Genomic DNA, 27754 nt, shown 5'->3' on the forward strand with positions numbered 1-27754 from the left:
CAAAGACTTGCCCAGATTGAAGCAGGCTTTTCTACGTGTCTGTATGTTCCCTTTTAAATTCAACATGAGTATTTCAGAACAAACATTTTCTTCATATACTGCAGAAAATGAAATCTGAAATGGAACCAGAAAAAAAAAAAATGGTCAGAGACTCTTTCAAAGACCTTGCAACTTGGTTAGAAAAGAGATAACAGGATTAAGAATTCCATGTTGAGCCAAATATCTTAAGACACACCGAATCCTACAGCTTTTCCAGCATCAGTTTCCACATGTGCTAGTCAAATGCAGAATAATTTTTGTCGTCATCATTAGTTAGTCTTTGACCCATCTATCCAAGTGGTTTATCGAAGTATCTAATAAGTGGCAGCAGAAGTCTTTCTTGTTCTTGCCAGGTTTAGATTCTTAGCAGCAGTATACCTTATCCAGATTTTGGATGAGGGGAGCCTCACAAAAACGTCCTGTATGAACTGCCGATTCATACACGATCAAAATGGGGAAAGAGTTCAGAAACAATGCCCAGTCATCTCAGAGGTCTTGTCATAAACAAAGGGAACTCTGGTTGTTTCCATGTCTTGGCCACCGTAAGTAAAGCTGCAGTGAACATTGGAGCACACTTGTCTTTATGGATAAATGTTTTTGGATTTTTTTGGTAGATACCCAGGAGAGGGATTGCTGGGTCATATGGAAACAACCAAAATGTCCTTCGATAGATGAATGGATAAAGAAGTTGTGAGATACATATATATATATATGTGTATATATATATATATATATATATATATATATATATATATATAGTGTGTGTGTGTGTGTATATATATATATACACACACACACACACACACACACACACACACACAATGGATGGAATACTATTCGGCGGTAAGAAAAGATGAAATAGGACCATTTGTGACAACATGGATGGATCTTGAGATTATAATGCTAAACGAAATAAGTCAGACAGAAAAAGTACCCAACCATATGATTTCACTAATATGTGGTAATAAACCAAAAACAACAAAAGAACAAGACAAACAAATGAGAAACAAAAACTCATAGACACAGACAATAGTTTAGTAGTTACCAGAGGGGAAGGGGGGAGGGGGTTGGTAGATTAGGGTAAAGGGAATCAAATATATGGTGATGGAAGGAAAACTGACTCTGGGTGGTGAACACACAATGTGATTTATAGGGGATGTAATACAGAATTGTATACCTGAAATTTATGTAACTTTACTAACAATTGTCACCCCAATAAACTTTAATTAAAAAAAACAAAACAAAGGGAACTCAAATTACATCAAAACTTGAGGCTGAATCACAGGATTCGGAATACAGTGAGAGAACACCCCCTATTAACAAGAAACACATCTGTTGGGAGAAGAGTTCTGATACTGTCTTGTGAAGAGAATATAGTATATAACTAGATTTTCAAAGGAAGGGGAAGAGGACACAAAGAACAATAATATGAGAGAATGACAAGCCTATAGGGAAGACTGTCCCAGAGTGTTCCACTGGTATAAATGGGCTCTACTTTACTTAACTAGTTCCCTGTTGGTGAATACTTGGTACAGTTTTTGGTATTATGTTTTAAAAATGAAATTATTTTGGAAAGAATGCAACATTGTTGTACATGTTCCTTTGTGCAATAGTTTGCTGATTCCTGAGGGCTAAATTCCTAGATATAGAATTTCTATATCAAAAGTACACACATTTTAATTTTATAAATATTGCCTCTCTCCATCATTTTACTAACTTTCCTTATACCTGTATTCACCATTAAGGCAGGTTGAGTTCTTCATCCCTAAAGAAAACTAGATTCCCTCCAGATATTTAAGTTCCCATATTCCAAATCTCTTTAAATTTCATCATTACTGTGTTAAATCAGAAAATGATTATTCTGATTACAAAGATAAATGTATAAATTTTCTATTTATTCAGTACAGAAAATGTTTTAAATGTAAAAAACTTAAATAAAATTAAAAACTCTCGTAATGCCACCATCCAGAGATAATTACAATTATAACAATTTGACTAATTCTCTTCTAGTCTTTTAATCATTTATATATATTTTAATTACAGAATTGAAACTATTATACATAGTTTTATATTCTACTTTTTTCACTTAACATTATGTTATGAACATTTATCTTTTAATCAAAAAAGGAAATGGCACAATTTCTGCCATTTGGCATTTCAACTTGGAGTTAGACAATCCTTTTTTAATTTTGACAGGTTTCCTAATTAATAGTCAAAGTTTTTCAAAGTGCAGTATTCCAACTTGTCTTTCAAAACAAAAATCCTGAAAATTAACTGACCTCAATATGAGTAAATTAAATATTTACATTGTAAAGTAAAAAGTGTAATGAATATTGTAAACAATTTACTCTTTTTTTTTACCACTGTAAGCCTTAAATCCTATAATTTTGTGAAATGTGTGAATTTCCTAAGATAGTTAAATTTTGAACTTTTTTATTTCAGAAAAGCCAAAGAAGAGGCATTGAGACTAGAAGAAGAAAATCAAAGAATACTGGAAGCTATGAATGAGAAAAGAAAAGGCAAAACACAGATTGATATGACTAATAATTTGTCATTTAATTTTGTATTGTTACTGCAAACAGCTGCATTATTTCAGTGAATGATAGACAGGCTGACCATATTTCTCTATTTGCTCATGAGAGTTCAGGTTTATGGTTATGGTTCTGATGTATTTCTTTGACCTCCTTTCAATTCTCAAAGTGTTCCAATTTGGACAATAATTTATATGTAGTAATGAATTCATAGGAAAAAGACTCCTGGTACAGATACTCACGCACCCTCTAAGACTGGTACACAGCAGGACAACATGTGCAGCATGTCTTAAAATAGTTGCCCTTGTCATAGATGACACATATTGGGATTATTTCTATTCGAAGGATCCTACAGAAGTTGAGAAAACTGTCAAACTCTTACTATACCCATTGTCTTTGCACTTAAACTTATAGAAGAACTTACTACTAAAAGTTTCTTTTAAGACTGGAGTTCTTAACCTAGGGTCCAAGGATAGAATTCAGGGGTCTGGTAACTTGAATGAGAAACTAATCATAACTTTATTTTAACTAACCTTTAATTGAAATTTAGTTTTTCCTTAGACTAGAAATTAATATAGGCAAAAAAAACCACAATAGTATTAGCAGTAACTTGACTTTGTCACTAATAGAAATGAAGATATTTTTACACCATATTAGTTTTATATATCTTATTTATGCATATCCCTATCCCCAAATTGTGGTAGTTATTAAACCAGCTATTAGTTCTTGTTATTTAATGCATTAGTAAAGATGCACAAATTTCTTACAGCACAAGAAAATTTTTGATATCTTTATGACTATTTCAATACAATTGGCTTCTTACATATTTTATTTTATAAGATTGAAAGCATTATTCTAAGAAGGGGTCATTAAATTTCACCAGACTGCCAAAGGGGTCCATAGCTCAAAAGAGTAGAGTATCTGTTTCAGTTTTCCATTGCTGTACAAAGAGCCACCTCAAAACTGTAAAACAACCACCATTTTTATTATACGCACAGTTCTGTGGGTCAGGACTTTAGGCTTATCTCTGTTCCTCAAAAATCTCGATTCTGATTTTAAATAACCACCTTGGAAGTAGATTCTCTGGCCCCACTCAAGCCTTCGGGTATTACGGCTCTGATTAACATTTTCAGTACGACTTACGAGAGACCCAGAGCCACAACCATCAATAAGCCACTCCCAAATTCCTGACCCCAGAAACTACAAGGATAATATGTGATTATTGTTGTTTTAACCAATACACTTTGGGGTAACTTATTCTGAGGCAATAGATAATAATACAACATATACTTAGTCAAAATCACAGATAGTACAAGGATCATATAACACTTTTCAGTCCATTTTTTACTTACATAGTACTCACATTATCCATTAGGGTTCTAGAAAACAGTATTGGAACTTTTTACAGTTTTCTGCATCATTATATAAATTTTTTTATTTGTATGTTTTACAAAGTACCTACTATACAACTTACAAATAACTAAATAGATGCATATTGGAGGTATATGATTTTGTAAATTATTTTTTATTTTTTTATTTTTTTTACTCTAGGAGATATTTAGTTGAAAGACATTTTGAGATTCTGGTGTAGAGCACATAACTTCATCCCAAACCCTAATAGGATTCAGCAAATGCTGCTTCTCCCTCCTGTGTATCACCATAACATTCTTCTTGTAACACAAAAGATTCATCACATTCTCAGTCATATACTCGGAAGGAACACATGTGTTCAGCAGTCCTGGTCAGACCTCGAGATATAATGACACTTCAGGATGCTTTTCTTGGGTGCTTAATCACCCAGATTTAGGTAAACATCCCCGTGCCAGAGGTATTACACACCACTGGAATGTGATTCTTGGAAGGTGCTCACTGGGATTCCCGCAAAAATCCAGAAAACAAGCTCGTTTATTTTCTCATGTCATCTCTGCATAGAAAGTACCTTGTTTTGCTGTCAATTTCACAAATATATTAAAGGATTGAGGAGATAGATTTTTCTGACACCACCAGTTACTCCATCTCCTTCCTGAAAGACTTCCATGCATATATTTCTGATAGTGGTCATCAGCAACTACAGAAAACGTGGAGTTATGCTTTTTAAATTTCCATTTAACATATTGATCAATATACTCTATTACTTATTAGCTGTAAGAAAACAGAGTCTAGCGAGGTGCTGCCCAATAGAAATATAATGCAAGCCACATATGTAATGATAAATTATCTAGTAGACACATAAAAAGTAAAAAGAAACAAGTGAAATGAATTATATTTTATTTAATATTCAATATCCAAGATACTATTTTGACATGTAATCAATGCAAAAATTATTGATATTTTGCATTCAATTTTTCATACTAAATGTAAAATCCATTGTGTATTTTACGCTTACAGCACATCTCAGTTTAAACCAGCCACATTTCAAGTGCTCAATAGTCACACATGGTTAATTGCTACATATCTGACAGTGCAGGTCTAACCATTCCCTTATTGACTGGACATCAGGGCTGTTTCCACTTTCTTACTGTTACGATATTTGGGACTGCTACAAACAATTCCTCTTTTAAATGAACCCTTCTGCTCGTGCTCCCATAACTCTTTGAGCACATGACGATAATCCTTTACTTACCACTACATTTTAACAGGTAAAATATATAGTAGTGTATCTCTCTCTCCCCCAGTAAACCCCTTGCTCTGGGAGGGCTGGGACCATTCCTTATTCTTTGTTTGGGTCTGAGCACTTCTCAGAGTGTCTGGCTCCCAATTAAATGTTTGCTGACCTTATCTGAATGATAATTTATTTTTTCTAAAAGCAGAAGATCCTGAACCTGAGGCTGAAGAGGAGATTGAAGGTGATGAGACTTTTATTCCCGAAGGGTCTGAGGCCCTTGAGGTAGCCGAGGAGACTAGGGGGTCCTTACCTGAGGCGTCTGAAGTGTCCTTGGTCCCTGAATCAGGTTAGACTTAATTGGCAGCCATATCCTTAATTCTACTCATGTCTATTGGTGTGTTTGTATGTGCACGCGTGTGTATATGTTTATCTGTTAATAAAATGGAAGCAGGCTAAGAATGGAAAAAGGAGCCTCCAGATAGCAGCCATTTAGTCCAACACATGGTTTGAGTGCAGTAGGAAGCCAGCTCTGCTCTGCCCGTCCTGACACTCGGGAACAGGGCCAGCTATGTCATTTGTGGGACACATTGTTCAAAAGGTAGGGGGAAAGTGCCATTAAAGGTAGGAAAATATAAAGCTTTTTCTTCCATAATCTCTCTCTCAACTTATTATGTTTCGCTTTTTATTTTCTATTTAATGTCATTCTAAGTAAAGAAAAACTAAAAATTTAAATTATTAGCATGAATTTTACCATTCTCCTTTATGTTGTGCAATGCCATTTTTAAATGAAAATATGAGCATTTAACTCATATGCAGAATCACTGAAATGACACAATTCACATTTCACAGCTCATACATACATAGGTATTTCATTCTCACCAGAACACTGAGTCCGTTTTGTGCACAAAACTAAATCAGCTTTTTATTTCACTTCTTAATATGCACATATTCTACCAACACTCTCTACCTTTAACTTACTAATGACTAAGGAAAGACTGAAAGAAAAAGGAACATTGGTTGTCCTGTCTTTTCTTTTCCTTCTGTCATCCTTTTCAGCCTACGTATTTACTACAGGAAAGTAACAAGAATAAGAAAGGATATGATGGATTCCTTGGTCATTCATGTCTCTCTGAGCGCTCTAACCTTTTTTCTACATCTGAAGCAAGTTCTAGTTCCAAGGGAAAGCATGGTCTCTCAGGGCTGTCAGCATCCTCCCCTGCCTGCTGTCACCACTCAGTCACACGTACTCCCACGCATCGTGGGTCCCCTGGAATTGTGCACTCATGATGGGGCATCAGGAACTCTCATAAGAATGAGATGGGAAGATCTGGCAAACACATATTGTGCATATCTCGGCTTATATGCATGCTCTGTTGTCCCGTTGAAGTCACTTTGGATTTTGCTTACAAAACACAGTTCAAAGATAAAAATTATTAAAATTTTCAAATTGACAACCACAGAGCATTAAACTAAACATGAAGCTATTCTGAGTGAGGCTCTGTACAACTGCACAGGCCACACGCCCAGGAAGCCAGCCCTGCTGCAGAGGTGCAGTTTGCTGGGTTGAGGCAGGGCAAGAAGGAGTCTATGGGCAATGAAAGGCACTCTCAGGACCAGAGAGTGGGCTTAAAGCAGCAAGATACAGGGTACCGCACCGTGGAGGGAGGGAGGCTCGTAAATGCTTCCAAGCAGAGTTAGTATTGGATTAGAAACTAATGCTACAAACTGAAGGTCTTCAGATACTTGGAACTAGATGCCAGCCTGGAGCAATTCAGAGCTGGAAACCTGCTGTTAGCTGGGAAAAGAACCAGGAGTAGGGGAATTTTCACATTGAGAAATCTCAAATTCAACATAGATCATTTTTACCACAAGGATTGGTATTAGCTCTATGGGACAATAAGAATAAAATTAGATGCCCTTGTGCCAGATAGAGGAGCCAGCAGGGTGAAATACCCAATTTTTTTTTTAAGAGTGCCACACCTCTATTTATTTGTGCTGCCACCCACAAACCCCGTCATTTTCTTTAGGATCTAACCAATTAAGCTGACAATTCTCCCTCCCACCTACCTTTTACAAGATAGTCCATAAAATATCAAAAGAAATAGAAGAAACTGACATCCATTAAATATAATACATCAAACGTATCCCCAGAGTTCCAGTTTCCATAGTGTCTCACATTTAGTATTTACTAATGTAACCGATCTAGGGGACAATTTAGTTTTATTGCCTTTTATCTCCTTACTATTTCTCCCAGGGAGCCTCCTTTGGATGTTCTAAAGCCAGCATCTTATTCCATTTAGGGTCAGTTCTAGCTCAATGCTGTCGACATGACTGTTATCAATCAGAATTGTATGTTCCATGTGTCAATTATTATTCTGGTCAATGTCCGTTAGTATAGTTAAGAATATTCTTCATTTTCTTCCTTATACTATTAGGTATTTTCAGGCCATACTTTACCTAACAAGAACTGGATTTTTCAGTTAGACATAGTGTATACAATTTAAACTGTGTTTGAAATTTTCTTTGTGCCAAAACTCTGATAAAGGAACAATGTTTTAAAATTAAAACACTAACTATTAGATTTCTTTTTTAAGTATCTGAGCCTACTGGGGAAGCTACAGTTGGAACAGAAATTCCAAAAGAATCCAAAGAGGACCTAGAAATTACATTACCTGAAACAGGTTAGCTTATAAAAGTAGTGCATAAAAGTGTTTTTCATATTCTCCTACAAAGGGTCTAGTCCCTTATTTTAGGCATAGTACCAACTTTCTACTTACTTTTTTCTACATCGTTTGCCAGTTGATGTGTTATATATATTTAGCTTCTTACATTAAAAATGTATCTAGCCAGCTTATAATACTTTTTCATCAAATTTTATTTTATTAACAGTTAAGGTTACTATATGAAATGCACATTAATTAGCCAAATAATTTTATTAATAGGTAATAATTTACAGCCAATACAAAGAATGAAGCATAATTAAAATGTGAATTTCTAAATCTACATCATTGCTCAGAACACTGAGTTTATTTCTTTCAAATGTTTTTAAAATATTATAAAGTATAAATTATTTTGGCAATATGGCTAAAGATATCATGTTTGAAGCCTCTTTTTTCTTTCCTTTAACCTTTACTCAAAAGTCATACTACCTGAATTTCCAGAAGATGCTTATCCTGATGTTCCTGAAATGGAACCAATGAAAGAGAAGATTAAATCTTTCAACTCTGTCTGGAAACCTCTGGAAACAGTAATCACTGAATCTTCCACTCAGATTTTCAACTTGGAGATTGCTGGCAAAACTCCAGAGCAACTACTTCAAAAAGTAGTTGAGACTATGGAAAGTAAGGGCTGTAATCCTAACGTTTACTGTCAAGAGCTAGTAATATTATTAAACATACTGTGAAAGTTTAAAGCTTTTCTTGATGGTCCATGACGTACAACATTCAATATATCCAGGGATGATGTTTAAAATATCTAACAACTCCCATAGCGCAGGCATCCACTAATCAGAAAAGCGGTGGGGCACAAGCGGCACTGCCACACTGGCCAGATGTCACATAAAGCATTTGTAAAGGCTGATTTGCATACACATTTCAGCTAAGAGATCAGTCATCATGATTCGTTTTCTTAATCTTTGACTACTGTAGTATGCTAATATAATTTTATCATAAAATTGTATTTCCATATTTTCTTTCTTTCTTTCTTTTTCCTTCCTTCCTTCCTTCCTTCCTTCCTTCCTTCCTTCCTTCCTTCCTTCCTTCCTTCCTTTTTTACAGAACCTTTCCAGTATACTGGATGGGAGCTAAGTTTGGAAGATTTCGAAGAAGAAACAGAAGACTATCAGGCTGAAATAGAAGCTGATGAGGAGCTAGGAGAAGAAGATGAGGAAGAGGAAGAGGTATGAGTCAGAGATTGGGTTTTTTCCAACTCTGTGTTGCAGTGTTTATGGCCCATTTGATCTAACAGATCTTTCAGTCTGTTAGGCTCCCTTGGCCTATAGGTGGTGTTTCATTTTTTTTTCTCTCTGTGGGGTTTCAGGTCTATTGCTGGGGTGCTCTCAGTGATGTCATTCTCAAAAATTGTGACAGGCAAAGTGACTGCTCTCCGCATAGATCAGGAGTGTAGTAGCAGATAGGCCACCTATGTGTTGCTGAGGCCTGGACAAGCCTAGTCGTTTGGAATCCTCGTATTAGCACAGATTCAGAGTCAAGGAGGACTCCTGTCACACGTACAGCTCCTTCTTGGTCTTGAGCAGGTCAGAGAGACCACAAACACTCCTGGGTGATAGCTGCTGATGCTAACATTCCCCAGGAAATCCACAGATCTCTGAAAACAGAATTTCTTTTAGGACTTAACCACCTCAGTACTCTGGTCCCTCTGATGTTTGCCCCAGGTACTCATCGAGCGGTAGTGGTAAAGAGTGCTGCACAGGTTTCTCCCCTCAGATGTGCATGATCACCGCCTGCCCCAGCAGTTATTTCACTCTAAGGAGTTGTTAGAGCAAGGAAGGGAGTGTCCTCAGATCACCACCTTCCCAGAATCCCTTGCTCCAAGGCACGGCACCACCACCATCGTCACTGCACACATACCTCACATTCTGCTTCTAAAATTTATTTAGGGATAATTCTACGCAACCCATTCTAAGGCAATACTGGAGTCAAAAAATATATGCCATTTACAACAATTAACTGTAAAAACAAAATAGATCAAATGGATCAAGATATAAAAAGCAAATGCTAGCAACAAAAAAAGAAATGGCATTCTGAATATCAATAAAAGTAGATAGAATTCAAGGAGAAATGCATGTTTTAATGCAAAAAGATATTTTATACTGTAAAAGATAAACAAAACTGGGCACTAGTTAAAGTGCTAAGAACAGCTTTTAATCAGTAATAACTATTGCGATAGGGAAAAGAGTCCAGTGTGAGCTGAAATCAACTTTGGTTGAGTTGGATGGACATACAGAAGTGAAAGAGAGAATTAAGGAATAAGGAGGGGGGCAAGCAGGAGTGAAAAATTACAAAGCATTAGTTAGTCAGTCAGTCAGTTTAAAAAACAATTGAGCCAGCTGTGTCTGCTAGGTGGCAGTTATGTAAGTCAGGATTCTCTGCTCCCATAGAGACTAGGAGACAGAGAGCCTGTCCTCAGGTGCTGGCTGGAACAAACAGTCCATTTTTTTGGCAGCCTTGAGTTAGGCAGACACGAAAAGAGAGTAGGGTCATATTAGGGATGTGGCCTTGAACTGTTAGAAATTATGTTAGTGTTTATTAAAAGTCTTTTTAAATTTTTTTTCCAGCTTTATTGAGAAATAACTGAAAAATAACATTGTGTAAGTTTGAAGTTGTACAACATGATGGTTTGATACATGTTTATATTACAAAATGATCACCACAGTAATGTTAGTTAACACATCCATCATCTCACATAATTACAATTTTTTGTTTGTCATGAGGACATTTAAGATCTACTCTCTTAGCAACTTTAAAGTGTATAATACATTATTGTTAACTGTAGTGACCATGCCATACATTGGATCCCTAGAACTTACTCATCTTATGACTAGAAGTTTGTACCTTTTGACCAACATCGCCCCATTTCCCCAACACCCCAATCCCTGGCTACCACTGTTCTACTCTCTGTTTCTATGAGTTCAGCTTTCTTAGATTCCACATATAAGTCAGATCATACAATACTTGTCTTTTTCTGACTCATCTCACTTAGCATAATGCCATCAAGGATCATCCATGTTGTTGCAAGTTGCAGAATTTCCTTCTTTTTTACGGCTGAATAATATACCATTGTATATAAATATACCCCATTTTTTTAATCCAGTCACCTGTCAGTGTTCAAGCCTACACCCATAAAGAATGAACATTCTCTTTAATGCTCATATAGTAGTTCACAAAGAAAACCACAATGAAGTATAAAAAGTAGAAATCGTACAGATCACCGTCTCTGATCACAATGTAATAAAACAAAAAATTAACCCTGGAAGGCTAGTACTTCGCCATTCCCCCAATATAAACACTTGAAATTTTAGCAATACACATATTTTCTTTCTAAATGTTGATAAGTTAAATAAGAAATCAAAAATGAAATTACAGACTAATAATTAATGATAATTAAAAGATCACATATAAAAGCTTTGTTGCACGGCAGAAGTAGAAATTAGAGTTGCCAGATTAAAAATTTGAATTTCAGATAAATGAGTAATTTTTTAATGTAAGGTACATACTTATGTATGGTATATACTAGAAACCTTGTTTTTTATGTGAAATTCAAATATCACTTGAGAACCTGCATTTTTATTTGCTAAGTCTGACAACCCTACTTTAAGAGCATTTTTTTTTTCCCCTTCTGCTTCCCCCCACCACACTCGGGTTCAAGCGTTGTTTCTCAGTCTAGTTGTGTAGGCCACAGCTCCCTGGCCCATGCTGGTTTTATGAGCCTTGCGCTCCCCCCGGCTGAGGCAGTCAGTCACCAGTCATCGGTGGACCGCTCACGGTAGCTCTCACCGGCTGCTGGCCGCTCACGCTGGCCTCCAGCCGCTCCTGGCAGCACATGGCAGCACACGCCAACCTCTGGCTATCTCAGCAGCCCAGCTCCAGGGAGAGCCATTGTTCACAATCTTAGTTGTAGAGGGCACAGCTCACTGGCCCATGTGGGAATCGAACCGGCGACCTCGGGCATCAGGAGCATGGCACTCCAACCACTTGAGCCACCGTGCCCCCTAGAGCATTTATTGAAAGACTGGAAAAATTAATTGAGCATTCAATTCAAGAACTTGGAATAAAGCACCACAAAATAAACCAAAGGAAAAGAGAAAGCAAGAGATAAAAGGCAAAAATTAATGAAATAGGAAAAGAAGGCCAAATTTTAAAAATAGACCTAATTTCAAAAAATGAAAAGTTGGTTCACTAGCAAGAGCAATAAAATAGACAAATTTCTAACAAGTCAAATTAGGTAAAAAGAAGCAATACATAACATTTGAAACAGAAATTTACCAGTATATAATCAGATTTTAAGAAGAGGGTAATTTTAAATTACAGGAACTTTATACTAATAAATTTTAAATCAAGATGAAAAGGATTGTCAATATACAAATTACTAAAATTTTCTTAGAAATAAAGATAAAAGCTGAACAAACAAAAATAATAGAGGGGAGTTTTAGTTCATTTCAAATATCCCTTCATTGAATAGATAATTCGTATGTTGTTTTAACTCTTCTACATCATAGAAAAAGATCAATACTTCCCAGCTCATTATGAAGCTTGCATAATCCTGATACAACATTGAACAAGAGTGTTGCAAGATACTAGTCACAGGCGTGTAAAGTACAGCATAGAGTATATAGTCAGTAATATTGCAATAAGAGTGTATGGTGTTAAATGGATACTAAACTTATCAAGGTGATCACTTTGTAAGTTATACAAATGTCTGATTACTATGTAGTATAGCTGCAACTAATATGATATTGAGTGACAAATATAATTTTAAAAACTAACATTTAAAATAAAATTTAAAAAATAAGAATGATAAAAATTAAAAAAGAGTGGTACAGGAAAGGTAGAGATTAGTCTCATTTTTTTATCTTTACAGAAAGTTGTTCATTATATTTTGTTTTGGGGGAAAAAAGATGCATGTAGTAGAATAATCATGTAAAGTATTTCCATTGGTATTTTTAAAAATAATATATTTGTGCCTAAATATCTATTTTTGTATGTATATTGTTAATATAGTATTAGAAGGAAAAAGGTATGTGAGAGGAAATTTTCATTCTTCACACATTGTGATGTGTTTTGAATAATTTACAATAAGCATGTATTTTATAACACAGAAAATTATTTTTTAAATATACTTCCACTGCTTTAAATAAATTACAGGAATCCCTAAAGGCTTTACACATAGCTTCTTTATTTTTCACAATTGAAAATATATTACACATTTCCAATGGACTGAAATAAAATAGTTCCAAATTACTTGATTATATATCCACTTAGTAGGAAACAAAACAAATCCTGAAACAGCTCTCATCTCAGTTTCAGTGGGTAAGAAGTTGTGACCCTGGCTCAGCTGTTACTTCTTGGCAGTTACTTTATTTGAGAAACTGACCCTGCACCAGCACACCCTGGAGTTTTTCATTACACCTGTGTCTGTAGAGGGCTGGGGACGCCTTGATTCTCAGTGCTGCTTTATTTCCTTTATGAAAATAAAGAAGCTTGAGATGTGAACTTGGATATGAGAAACTGATTTTTTAATTAATTGAAAGAGTATAAGAACTGGCTTTTGCAAATTGTTTTAAAGGTGTATTGTTATGGTTAAATATTATTCAAGCGACCTTATTTTTCAATCCCCTGTTTAGTATTAAAATATTTCCCAAATGTTAAATAATATTTCTAGAATGAAGAGAGAGTGAAAGAGAAGAAAAGGCATTTGGGAGACACAAAGCACTTTTGTCCAGTGGTTCTCAAAGAAAACTTCATCCTACAACCAGGCAACGTAGAAGAAGCAGCTAAATATCGAGAAAAGATCTACTACTTTTCAAATCCTGAGGCTAAAGAAAAATTTTTGGAGCATCCTCAGGAGTATGTGGCTCATAACGAACCATTAAAGGTGAGAACCATATTCCTGTCCTAACAATTGTGTACTTTTGGGGGGACTTAGTACATCCACCATTTTACTTAATAGTGAAGTCCTCAATATGCTATAATAATGTAGTGAAAATTTCTAAGTTCCACAAACAATTTTTGGGAATATAACCTAAAATAATTATCTGTTTTGATTTGTATGGTTATGCCTTGTGTCAAACTAGCACTTAATATTTGTCTTTTTAGCTGAAATAAAAAGACACATTTGAATTTGCTGCTTATACATTTATTGAATTTTATTTATATTTTATTTTATTATTACATGTATTTTATTCCTTAAACAGCTATGCCGGTTAGTCTCTTTGAGCAGAGCCGTCTGCTGATGATAAGACAGGATTTAGGGGAAGTGTAGGACTTAGGGGTTGGTGTTCTTTCAGTGGGTTGGCATGTGATGATTCAGGTGAGACTGCTGGGGACCTGTTTCACACTCAGAGGCATGATTATGGGGGCAAGTCCGTGCCTGATTGCTTGACTCTCAAGAGCAAGGGCTGGCACTGCTTCAAAAATTACAAAAGAGTGTTCCCCGAGGTGGTGTCCTTGATCAGTTAAACTGTTTTAAAACTGGTTCAAATAGGTATAGAACAAGTAATCTTCTCTGAAGTTTGTGGGAACTTTTTTTTAATCCTTACTTGTTTATCACCATTGGAACTGTTTTCTACTTTCTTTAAAAAACATTTATTAAAGCCAGACACAAAGGAACAAATACTTTCTGATTCGACTTATACAAGGTACCTTGGATAGGTAAATTCATAGGGACAGAAAATAAAAGAGTGGTTGCCAGGGCCTGGGAGGAGGGGAGAAAAGAAGGTGCTGTTTAATCGGTACAGCGTTCCAGTTTGGGATGATGAAAAAGCTCTGGAGAGAGATAGTGGTGATGGTTACGCAGTGTTGTGAATGTACTTAATGCCACTGGATTAAGTGGCATTAAGTAAATTAAGTACACTTAAAAATGCTTCAAATGGTCAGTTTTATGTTATGTATATTTTACCACAATAATAAAAGAACATGTGGCAACATTTTATTTATTTTTTAAAACAAAGCACACACATAAAAGCATGAGCTTTAGACAAGAGTCCTCATTTTTATGTTTTTCTCTTCCACATGGGTATATATTCTTTCTAGTGTATATAATGTTTTATAATCTTTTTTCACTTATTATATCATAGGAAATTTACGTATTTCTACATAGATCACGTAATGCTTGATCATTTTGACATACCATTTTAATAAAATGTATTGTTTGAGTTTTTATCATGTCAAAAAAGTATCTTTTCCATTTTGTTAATTAAAATTTTTTTTTAAAGCTCATTTTATTTATTAAAGGCCCTTTGGCACATGATATCAAGGTGATCTTATGGTTGCTGTTGCTCCAACGCAATGAATCATGATAATTGATACCCTAATGTCGAACATCCTTGAGTTTGTGAAGTGATAATTCAGTCTTAGGGAGGGCAAATAATTAGCCTTATTTGTTCTAATTCCTCAAAACTTCCTTTCCTTCACTCTCCCTTTCCCCACCTCTCCCTGACTGCCCCCCACAGGCTCCTCCATTAAGAATATGCCTTCTGGGCCCCCATGGCTCTGGCAAAACTGTCTGTGGAAGACATTTGGCAGAAAAATTGGGCGTTTTTCACATTCAGTTTGAAGAATTTCTTCAAGAAAAACTAATGCTCAAAACTGAAAAGAAAATTGGACCTGAATTTGAGGAAGATGCTGAGGAAGAACAAATTGGAAAACAAGAACTTGAAGAGCTTGCATTTCAGGCCAATGTCACAATTGAGAAAGAACATACAAAGAAGCCGGTAGTAATATTAATACTCTCTTTGCAGATAGTTGTGTGTACTGGTATTACTTTTGGAAAGTAGAATATATGCTGTATAAAACTCTAGAAAATTTCTAAGAAGCAGAAAGAATTAGCCCATAAAAGTCATTTAAGAGTCATCCTCCCCATATGTTAGATGCAGAACTTACTGTTCATCTAGAATATAAATTGAGTTTTACATGTCTCTAATAAAAATCAGAAAAGCTTTCCCTGACACGAATGTTATATAGCATTTATTTGAGACTATGTTATTTGATATGTCTCACCTCGACTATAAGGTTTTCCATTATTGTGTTGTCTGGTTTTTTAAACCATATATCATAAAAATCTGCTCCAATGCCAGTGGAGATCTGAAAATATTAATTTCTAATGATACCTCATACGAAAGTTTGTATGTATCTCTTAGACAGTTTCTATCTGGGGCTGTAAAGAAAAAGTTCTTAATTGTAGCTCACTTTTTAACCATTTCTGATATAGCTAGACCCTTTTCTTCTCCAATGATCCCCTGTAAATTGACCCAGGTACATATTGTATTTCAGATGGCTGCCTGGCTAACCCATCCTTTAATCAGGATCTAGGTTAAATAAATAGAAGATAGATGACAAAAATCAGTTAAGCCATACAGATGTGTGATCTAGATTGAACAAGGTTTTAGCAAAAAATGATGAGACAGGTATCCTGAGGCCATGTATGAAAAATCAGTTATACTAATCATTAGTAATTCCTCTTAGCTATAATAGATATAATGTAATATTTAAAACCATATTCAATATGGGTTTAAAGAAAAGAGCTCAAATTTTAAAAGGTTTACAAGCAACAGTACAAAAAATAACCTTTGGAAAGCAGGTCTCATCTTAATCAACTAAGAATATAGTATTGTTTATTAATATAGAATTTAAAAATTTTGTTTTCTGATTTTTGTTTTTAGCCTCCAGAAGTAAAATTTACAGAAGAAGAAGAAGCAATCAGATTAAATCTAATGGAAAATGAGCTGTTGCCTCCAGAAATTCTTGAAGCAATTCTTTCTGAGTGGTGGTTTAAAGAACCAATACGGTACCTTAATTTATATAGGTTTATACATTTATTGACTTGTATTTGCTTTATTCTCAAAAGTTAAAATTGTAATCCAACATCAATTGAAGAATTTTCTCTTTTATTCTTATGTAAACTAGTGATTCTATACATTAAAAACATCTGGGGAATTATTCCAAAATTACTGATGCCGGGGACCCTAAGCAAAACAATTAAATCAAAACCTTCAGGACTATAAGGTTGGGATCCAGGCCCTGGTATTTTTGAGAGCTCCCCAAGTGATTCTAATGTGTAGTTTCAGCTGACTGCCCATGTTCTAAACCTATGTACACTAATGCTGGGCTGGACCCTTTTCCCTGTCACCTTTTAATAATTACCGTGAAAATCACTTAATAGCTGTATATGGTGTTATCCCTTTATCTAAAGCCAGGAACAAGGCTGATGCCAGACAGGACACGTGTAGGAATCTCCAGGTCACCAGAGTTTAAAACTTCACTTCATTTTCCCAACCAGAATCTCCTTATCCACCAGCAGACAGGGAAATGATATTTACAGTACTAATAGTATAAGAACATCGATAAACAAATTTTATGTGCCAGGTACTGTTCTATGCATTATTCATATTAATTACTAAATCCTTACTACTACCCTGTGGAATAGAAACTTTTATTGTCTAATTTTGGAGATAAACTATTTCAGAAAGAAATCAAATAAGTAGCCAGTCCCAGAGCTCCTCGGGACCCTCTTTCCCTTAGTCCCTGGCCTTTAGGGACTAAATAAGTAAGTGGGATTGTTAGTCATCAACTTTAATTTTAATTTCCTGATCCCTAAATGAGATCAGTAGTTCTAGTGAACTTAGGTAAGTTGCCTACAACAGTAGTCATGAGTTGTTCCTCATTAATTTAGCTCCTGACCTCACACCAGACATTGTCTTAAAAAAAAAAAAAAACTTATGAATTGAAGAATCAAAAGTAAAAAGTGAAATTCTGAAAGCCTAAATAAAATAGCTAAACATTATGCAACCATTGAAATGTATTATTTAATGAAGAATTTGTAGTAGCATACGAAATATTATTATATAATGTTAAGTTACAAAGAAGGTACAAAGTTATTTGTAATATGGTTGAGAGATGGACACATAAAGAACAAACTGGAAAGAAAGAAAACAAAATGTCAATATGAGAATGGAATATGAGATTATGGATAATTTTGCCTTTTTTCATGCTTTTGTGTAGTATTGTCCACTTTTTCTATAGTGAGATTTGTTGCTTTTATAATCAGGAAAAACATCAGCATATTTTTAAAAGGCTATTACCTTAGTCTGGAAAGGTGTAAGTGCCTAAACTAAGGTGTAATGTTAGAAATGGAAACTTGCATACAGAAGAGGATGCACCAGGATTTAGCTACTATATGTGAGAATGAGGGAGCAGTCCAAATGTCTCTGAAGTTCGCCACCTGAATACTAGTGAGTTAGTAGGAATAGCAGTGTGGAAGGATAACAATGAGTATTATTTTTGACAATATGATGCATGTATGATTCCTGAAGGGCAGTCAGAAAGAGAAACTATACAGGTTTTTTAAAATTCCGAATCAAAACTCAGAATAGAGGTTGGGTGTAGAGGTAAAGATTTAGAAGTTATTGACAAGGAAGTGACAACTGGAACTGTAGGAATGAAATTGTTCCTCACAGAAGAGACTATGCTGAAGGCATCTCCAAAGAAAAGGACACGTATTTTATGGATAATACATAGAATTTGCCCATTTAATAAGAGAAAACATTTTTTTAAATTTTTTAAAATTATTTTAGTATTTTATTATTCTCATTTTTTTAAAAAGTTTATTGGGGTGACAATTGTTAGTAAAATTACATAGATTTCAGGTGTAAAATTCTGTATTACATCATCTATAAATCCCATTGTGTGTTCACCACCCAGAGTCAGTTCTCCTTCCATCACCATATATTTGATCCCCCTTACCCTCATCTCCCACCCCCCTACCCCCTTACCCTCTGGTAACCACTGAACTATTGTCTGTGTCTATGAGTTTCTGTTTCTCATTTGTTTGTCTTGTTCTTTTGTTGTTTTTGGTTTATATACCACGTCAGTTAAATCATATGGTTCTCTGCTTTTTCTGTCTGACTTATTTCACTTAGCATTATACTCTCAAGATCCATCCATGTTGTCACAAATGGTCCTATTTCATCTTTTCTTACTGCCGAATAGTATTCCATTGTGTATATATACCACAACTTCTTTATCCATTCATCTATTGAAAGACATTTTGGTTGTTTCCATGTCTTGGCCACTGTAAATAAAGCTGCAATGAACATTGGAGCACACGTGTCTTCATATTTAAATGTTTTCAGATTTTTTGGGTAGATTCCCAGGAGAGGGATTGCTGGGTCATACGGTAATTCTATTCGTAATTTTTTGAGGAACCTCCACACTGCCTTCCATAACGGCTGCACTAGTCTGCATTCCCACCAACAGTGTATGAGGGTTCCTTTTTCTCCACAGCCTCTCCAACACTTGTTACTATTTGTCTTGTTGATGGTAGCCATTCTGACTGGGGTGAGGTGATACCTCATTGTGGTTTTTATTTGCATTTCTCTGATGATTAGTGATGTTGAGCATTTTTTCATATGTCTATTTGCCATTTGTATGTCCTCTTTGGAGAAATGTCTCTTCATGTCGTCTGCCCATTTTTCAATTGGGTTGTTTGTTTTTTTGGTGTTGAGTTGCATGAGTTCCTTGTATACTTTGGCTGTTAGCCCTTTATCGGAGGCACTGTTTGCAAAAATCTTCTCCCATTCAGTTGGTTGCCTCTTTATTTTGTCGATGATTTCTTTTGCTGTGCAGAAGCTTTTAAGTTTCATATAGTCCCATTCATTTATTTCAGCTTTTACTTCCCTTGCCTTTGGAGTCAAATTCATAAAATGCTCTTTGAACCCAAGGTCCGTAAGTTTAGTACCTATGTTTTCTTCTATGCAGTTTATTGTTTCAGGTCTTATGCTTAAGATTTTGATCCATTTTGAATTAATTTTGGTACATGGTGACAGATAGCAGTCCAGTTTCATTCTTTTGCACGTGGCTATCCATTTCTGCCAGCACCATTTATTGAAGAGGCTGTCTTTTCTCCATTGTATGTTTTTTGCTTCTTTGTCAAAAATTGTCTGTCCATATTTATGTGGTTTTATTTCTGGGTTCTCAATTCTGTTCCATTGGTCTATGTGTCTGTTTTTCTGCCAATACCACACTCTTTTGATTATTGTAGCCCTGTAGTACAAGCTAAAGTCAGGGAGTGTGATACCTCCAGTATTGTTCTTTTTTTTTAGGATTGTTTTGGCTATTCGGGGTCTTTGTGGTTCCAAACAAATCTGATGATTTTTTTGTTCTACTTCTTTAAAAAATACCATTGGGATTTTGATGGGGATTGCATTAAATCTGTATATTGCTTTGGGTAATATGGCCATTTTAACTATGTTGATTCTCCCAATCCATGAGCACGGAATGTCTTTCCATTTCTTTGTGTCTTCTTCAATTTCTTTTTAAAATGTCTTGTAGTTTTCAGCATATAGGTATGTCACGTGCTTGGTTAAGTTTATTCCTAGGTATTTTATTCTTTTTGCTGTGATTGCAAAAGGAATTGATTTTTGTATTTCTTTTTCTGAGATTTCATTGTTAGAATATAGGAATGCAGTGAACTTTTGTACGTTGATTTTGTAGCCGGCAACTTTAATGTATTCGTTGATTGTTTCTAATAGCTTTTTGGTGGAGACTTTACGGTTTTCTATATATAGCATCATGTCATCTGCAAAGAGTCACAATTTAACTTCTTCATTCCCAATTTGAATACCTTTTATTTCTTAGAGAAAACATTTTTAAATGCCAATTAAGGGCTGAAACTGTCAAATGTTCGTGAAGGTCCTGTTCATATTAAGAAGAAAACATATTTAAATACAAATATTTAAACAAACCAAATTTTAAATAAACAGGATAAATTCTCATTCAAAATATTGACTTTGTCAGCTAAACAAAGCCAAGTTCTCAAAGCCTGATTGTTTATAGGTACTCCATAATGAAAATGTGTTAACATTCCAGTTATTTTCAGGATTCTTAAAGTTTCATCATACTTGAACAAGTTTGATAATCCTATTTGAATAGAATCACCTTACACATATGAACCAGATACATACATTAATAATTATCATTGGTTACAAGAGGACCTGGGGAACAGGGTATGAATTGTCTCATGAAAGGAAGCATTGTTAAAAGAAAAAAATACTAAAAGGTGGATTCCCACTAAAGGTGGGCTAGCCAAGCCCACCTTTACATAAAAATTGACCCGTTCGTTTGGCTGGACATTCCTCTCAGGCAGAGAATTTATGTTTTCTTAATTTTTCATCAAATACTAACACTATTTACAATTAAAGAGAACTTATCTATAGTATAAATATAAGTATAAAATATTATAATTTTAATCTAATTCTATACATTTGAGAGAAGACACATAATTTTTATACAGATAGAAATATTAAAAGAGGGCCTGCCCGGTGGCTCAGGTGGTTGGAAAAAATATATATATATATGTTAAATATTTAAAAAAAAGAAATGTTAAAAGAAGAGATACTATAGTAAACTTTAAACTATTCATTGCACATCTCGTATAAAGTTGGAATTTATCGATACTCTTTCATTTTTAAATCAATATTTATAATATAATATTTTGAAGAAATAAAGTAAATTACTAAATTTCCACCTAGTTCCACAGGTTTTATATTAGATGGTTTCCCACGATCTCCTGATGAGGTCCAGTTTCTGGGGGAACATGGATTTTTCCCAGATGCTGCTGTTTTTATACAAGTTGAGGATCAAGACGTTTCTGATCGCCTCCTGCCTCCCCTAATTGAAAAGTGGAAACTGAAACAAAAGAAGAAATTAGACAGGAAAAATCTCATTAAAGAAATGAAGGCAAAAATCAAGGTATGTAAAAAAAAAAAATATGGGAGTAAATTGGTTGAGTATTCAGTTTATAAAGTGGTCTTTAAAAAAATGTAGTTTTCTGATTTTAATACCACAGTCAATATGAAAACACTTTTCCACAAATATTAAGAGTATTTATAATTAAAGAGTTAAGAATTATTTGAGGCCTATGTGATTATCAACATGTTAATGCTTCTCTCTCCAAGGCAAATAAAAGTAAAGATGGTAGTAGCACTAAAGTATCCCTGTACCAGACACAGGAGCTAGTGGAAGAGGCAGCAAGTGGAGCAGGCATGAAACACAAAGAATTAAAACTCTCAGTGGCTTTTTCACTAGCTCCTGGAATTGTGACACCACCATGAAGGCCATATTAGCCTGTACAGAAACAGATCCAGATATTAGCTTAGAATGTCTTTTCTAAAACTGTAATGTGAGTAGTATTCCATAGTGTTCGGAAGTGTCATAGGGAAGCCAACAATCCTACTTCTAGGAATCTAACAGAAATGAAACACGTCCACATAAAAATATGTATATGAATGTTCATAACAACATTATTCATAGTAGCCAAAAAGGGGAAACAATACAATGCCCTCAACTGATGAATGGATAAACTAAATGTGGTAGACATCCAGATAGACTGCCCTGGGTTCTGGCCCAAGATGGAGACATAGGAGCCTCCTGAACTCCTCCCATAGACACAGTGAAGCTATAGCTATACACAAAGCAATTCCCTCTGAAGGAAACCTAGAAACTAGCTGAGCGAGTTTGTACCTTTTATTCCTACACATTGGGCAAACAAGAAAATATCCATATCACCCATATCAAAATATCTGCTGCCCAAAGTTTCAGCTTCCCATCAGCCTGTGTTGACTGCAGTCTCCCCTTTGGGACATTGATGGGTCATAGCACACTCTCAACTACTGGGAGCCACAAAGAACACAGAAGGTAGATTGAACAATCACAAAGGTTTGAGAGACAGCCAAGAACTCGGGCCAGGATGATCAATAAGGTCCGTCTTCTACACAACACCATTCTGTCAAGACTTGGAGAGGTGTCTGTTTTATCTAATGTGCAGAAACCAACACAGAGAGTCAAGGAAAATGAAGAAACGAAGGACTATTTCAAACAAGAGAACAAGATAAAACTCCGGAAACAGACCTTACTGAAAAGAAGATAAGTGATTTACCTGATAGAGAGTTTAAAATAATGGTCATAAATATGTTCAGCAAGGTAAGGAGAACAGCACATGAATAAAATGAGAATTTAAAGAAAGAGATAGAAAATATAAGAAAATACCAAACAGAAATCACAGAGTTGAAGAGTACAATAACTGAACTGAAAAATTCAACAGAGAAAGGTTCAATAGCAAACTAGACACATACATCAATGAAAAAGAATAGAGAGCCCAGAAATAACCCTACACATATATTGTAGTTGCCAGAACCTGGGAGTTGGGAGAAATAGGGAGAGATTGGTATAAGGGTACAAATTTTCAGCTGTTAGAGAAATAAGGTCTGAAGATCTGATGTATAGTTGATCACATGGCATTGTATAATTCAAATTTTCTAAAAGAAAACTTAAATGTTGTTACCAAAAAAAAAAAAAAAAGATAAATATGTGAGGTGATGCATCTGTTAATTAACTAAATGGGAGGCATCCTTTCACAGTATATACATAAATCAGATCACCACGATGTACATTTTAAATATCTTAACATTTTATAAAACTGATTAAATAAATAAACAAAGTGCTACATCCATATAATGGCTACTACTCAGTATTAAAAGGAAATGAACTGTGGATACACCCTACAACATGGATGATTATCAAAATCATTATACTAAGTGAAAGAAGCCAGGCAAAAAAAATAGTACATACTACATGATTCATTACATTTATATGACCTGTCTTGACATGGCAAATCTATAGATCTGGGCTGGAGTAGAAAGAATGGAGCTTTCGAATCTGGAACTAGGAAGACTAAGATGGAACATGAGAGCCGTGCTCAATTATTTGAAGGGCTTTCACGCTGAAGAGAGCTTGTAGTTCCATGTGGCCTCAAGGGAAGGAACAACCATTGGCAGGAGGAAGGTACAGAGAGATGTATGTCTTTATTAGTAAGCGTTTCCAAAAAGAACCAAGATTGAAAGCAGTGAGCTATTTGTCAATAAACACAGGCTGAATGGACATTTGGCAGGAATGCTGTGGAAAAAACTTCTCTGTAGTGTCAGAGAGCTGATCAGTTAAATCCAATTCTGAGATACTATAACTTAAGTTGCTTAATACAGTCTCACAACTCAATCCTCACTGTAGACAAAGTGTTAAAAACCATGACGTTCCTCTTCCATCGCTGAGACACAATCGGCAAACTCTTTTTGGAGTTAGCTGGAGGAAATCCCTTCAAGGGCATTGCCATCCATCCCTCTGCTCTACCACACAGAGTGCGTGTCCCAGACCACCCCTACCCCACCCAGAATGGAGGCAAGCTGACCTCTCAGCCATCCAAAAACTATGGAAGTAAGGAGAGAGATGTGGAAAGGTACCCAGCTTCACACTGTTCTTGATGACATTCTTCCCTGTTCTGCTGCCTGATCTCTCTGAAGAAAATAGGCCAAAGTGTCTGTCCGTGTGGGAATGGAACAGAAATATAGAAGAGGGACTAGCACAGCACATTGTGTGTTACCTCACTGTGGGCTGGGCACCTCTAGACCAGCGCTGTCACGGAGCCCTGTGACGGTGGGACTGTTGTGGCCGGTGTCTTCACCTGCAAACAGCAGCTACGAGCAGCAGCTGTCTTCACCTGCAAACAGCAGCTACACGTGTGAGGACTGAGCACTTGAATGGGGTTAGAGAGTCTGAGAACCCAAATATTTAGTTTTACTTAATTTTAATTGATTTTAATATAGTCACAAGTGACTAGTAGCTACCATATTAGGCAGAGCAGCTCTAGGGCAAGGAAGCTCCCTCCTGGACATCTCCTGCCCTGAGAACTTGAGGGATATGGAGCAGAAAAGATGAGGTTTCAAGAGCTAGTTCATAACCTCATGCATCAGCTCCTGTCCACACCCACAGCGCTATCCTCGTCCCCCTCCTTCTCAGCTCACACCCGGCACTCCTGCAGTGACCTCCTACTCTTCCTTCCTGGCTTCATCTCTGGGCCCTCCAGGCCATCCTTCTGGCCACCAGAAGACTGGTATTCCTAAAAACTCTGTTTGGATCTAGCCACCCTGTTAAGGTCTGAACTCCTTCGTCTGGCATTGAAAGCCTACCAATCTTGTTCCAAATCCTCTTTCTAACTTTCTCAGTGGAACAACTGAGAAACAACTGTAGCACCCAACATGCCTTATGCTTTTCCGTTCCCTTATCTGGAAGTTTCTTACACTGCCCTCTACTGGCCATGTGACATTGCATGAGTTAAACCCTCTGACTTCGTTAACTCACCTTAGAGTAGGATAATATTGTCGGCCTGGCAGATATGGCTTAAACAGAAAATGAAAGAATATATATATTGCAGCGCTCAGAACAGTGATGGCATCTGGCAGACATACAATAATTAGTTGAACTTGACTAAACACAACTTAATTTGAGTGAAAGGATCAGAGGAAAAATAGATTCAAAATACATGTGTGTGTTATTGTGCGTACTTTGCACTTCATTATGGTCTCCACAGTGGTCTCTATGTATGTTACAAAAACACAAAGGAGACTGTGTTTTCACAACTCTGCAGTTAAAGCACCTCTGGTAAAACTCTGGTTTAAAAAAAAAAAAAGGAATAATAAGAGTTTTTGTAACCTCTCACCCTGTAAAGAGCTATAGAATCTCTGGGGGGGCTCAAAAACTAAATGAATTTTATTCCGTTCAGTTTTATCATTTTATCTACAAGTATTTGTTGAATGTCAACAAAACATAAGTTCTCCAGTTTATATACTCACTAATTGCCAGATAAAAGCCGCAGGGTCCTGCTGGTCTAGACCTGAGCCCCCAGAGCACGTCTTCAGGCATCACTCTAATCTCTCAGGACTTAAAGGGACTCCAGTTTGGAGAGCCCTGAGGCAATGAGCCCCCTGAATCAAAGTGGGGCTGATTAGTTTTCATGCGAACCTTGGGGACATATCAAAGGATCCATTGCATTAGATTTAGAGGCCCGTGGAAAGCTCGGAGGACTGCGCATACACCATGTCTGTGACCGTGTCCAAAGTACATACGCTTTCCCCACTGGTATGCGTATTTTTAGGTTTTAGTAGGCTCTCATATTTTATAGTTTGATAAAAGATTAAACATTTCCAACAGATTGCCTCCAAGTTTTTCCTTATTTCTCCATGTGCAAAATCCACCTCTTCACTAAAAGCAAACTAATAAGTAATAAATGTGAGTAGGAATTCCAAAGTTGGTAGAAGAGTGTGTGGCCCCATGTGTTCTTCATCCGTCTGTAGGGAAATGGCTGACCTAGCAGTCTGGGATACAAGGATGTCGTAGCATAATGACCACCCTCACATACTGTTTGGGAAAGCTCACCATCCTTCCATCCAAATGTTATTCCCACTTTGGGAAATATGTATATGGGGAATTAAATATACTAATACATAGAAAGTCATTTTATCATTACCCATTAAAAATTTAAATGTCTCTTTAATAGGATGATATGATTTCTAAAAGAAGGGCTGAACTTATAGCAGAGAAAGAGAAAAAAAAGAAAGCGGAGGTAAGACTTTTTTTTTTAAGCAGGACACCCATTGTGTGTGTGTGTGTGTGTGTGTGTGTGCGCGCGCGTGTGTGTGTGCATGTGTGTGTGTGCACATGCAGTATAAAATAAAAAGATGCATAGAAAAAAGTCTTGAATGATATACAGTTTATGTAGAAATAGTGAAAATATATATGATTTTTATTTTCTTTATCCTTTTTGTTATTCCATAAGAGTATACAATGACCTTTTATTATTTTTAAAATCAAAAAAATGAACACTGAAAGGAAAGAAAACCATTAAAGATGTTTAAATAATCTAATACAAAATATAATGCTACATTAAACTATGCTTCTTTTGGATTTTTATTTTTGCTTTTCACATATTTTTGCTTTTATCAATCTTTGTCCCATGCCACAGGGACATAGGCTGGGAGCTGGGTGTTAAGGTGTAGACAGGGAACCTGTAAAGGTGCGCTGGGACTAAAATGCAAATTATCTCAAGATAAAGAATGGAACGGGCAGAACCTGTGAACCCTCAGACTCATATACTGTGCAGGAGGCTCAGTACAGCTCCTTGTCTCCGTCTGCTGATTTTTTAAAAACATAAACCTTCAAGATAGTGGATTTTGTTTTGTTTAAGGAGGAACTATTCCCAAATTGATCTAGCTGACCCAAATACTACAGCCAAGCTTGTTTGGGGGTGCAGGAGTTAAAGAGAAGGTGTGACTAGACCAGCTAGTTCTGTAAAGGACCTGAGGCTCATATTTATACAGTCAGTTTACAAGTAACCCTTGTAACCAAGGCAAATAATACGGTAGTCTCTGCCTTCTTGCATTTCCTTCTAGTTCAAGGCACCCTTATAAAATCTTTTCAAGGCTGTCTCTTCTTTAATCTGATTTCCATCAGTATAAAAATGTTCAACCCAACAAGGGGAAGGAGAAAAGAGGGATAACAGAAAATAGGGCTCGCTACACCTTCAGCCATGTGTCCCCTGGTGTGGATATGCTATGTTTACTCCTGATACAATGCAGCTGTAACTGTGGGCCCAAACATTGCAGAAGAGCGGCCAGAACAATTGTTTGTTTGTCCAAACAAAGTATTTATAACCAGAAGTTGATCTAAAACCATTAAACTGAGAAAGTTATGGTACCATCTAAGAAACAAGAACCCTCTTCATTATTTGCTTTGTTCTTCATTCATCCATTTGGTCAGTCAGTGAGTCCATCTGCAAATCTTAATTGAGTGCTCACTATAAAATAGTGCCCGGCACTATTTCAGACACTGAAGAATCAGCCATGAACAAAATTCACAGAAATCTCTGGCCTCGTTCTAAGGCTCATTGTCTGAACAAACATGTTCTGAAACTCTACTCTGTTCAAGAAGTCATGCTAATGTTTAGGATCAAAAAAGTC

The 27754-nt window shown here is 36.0% G+C and overlaps 1 protein-coding gene across 3 annotated transcripts in view; it reads left to right on the forward strand.

The window, feature by feature from the left end:
• The window catches only part of AK9 (adenylate kinase 9), a 110101-nt gene that overhangs the window by 61515 nt on the left and 20832 nt on the right, over positions 1-27754 (forward strand). For 2 of the 3 annotated variants that reach the window (XM_074333408.2, XM_074333407.2), the window contains exons 20-29: positions 2482-2558; positions 5381-5521; positions 7770-7856; positions 8316-8516; positions 8952-9073; positions 13576-13788; positions 15365-15625; positions 16574-16698; positions 21440-21659; positions 26296-26361. In XM_074333408.2, coding sequence (XP_074189509.2) covers positions 2482-2558; positions 5381-5521; positions 7770-7856; positions 8316-8516; positions 8952-9073; positions 13576-13788; positions 15365-15625; positions 16574-16698; positions 21440-21659; positions 26296-26361 — 1513 coding nt within the window. The remainder of the gene's footprint in view (positions 1-2481; positions 2559-5380; positions 5522-7769; positions 7857-8315; positions 8517-8951; positions 9074-13575; positions 13789-15364; positions 15626-16573; positions 16699-21439; positions 21660-26295; positions 26362-27754) is intronic. The other variant, XM_074333409.2, reaches the window with a different exon arrangement.

This window comes from Rhinolophus sinicus, chromosome 2, assembly GCF_057876585.1.
Source record: "Rhinolophus sinicus isolate RSI-liver-muscle chromosome 2, RSI-T2T, whole genome shotgun sequence".
In the NCBI taxonomy this organism is placed as follows: Eukaryota; Metazoa; Chordata; class Mammalia; order Chiroptera; family Rhinolophidae; genus Rhinolophus; species Rhinolophus sinicus.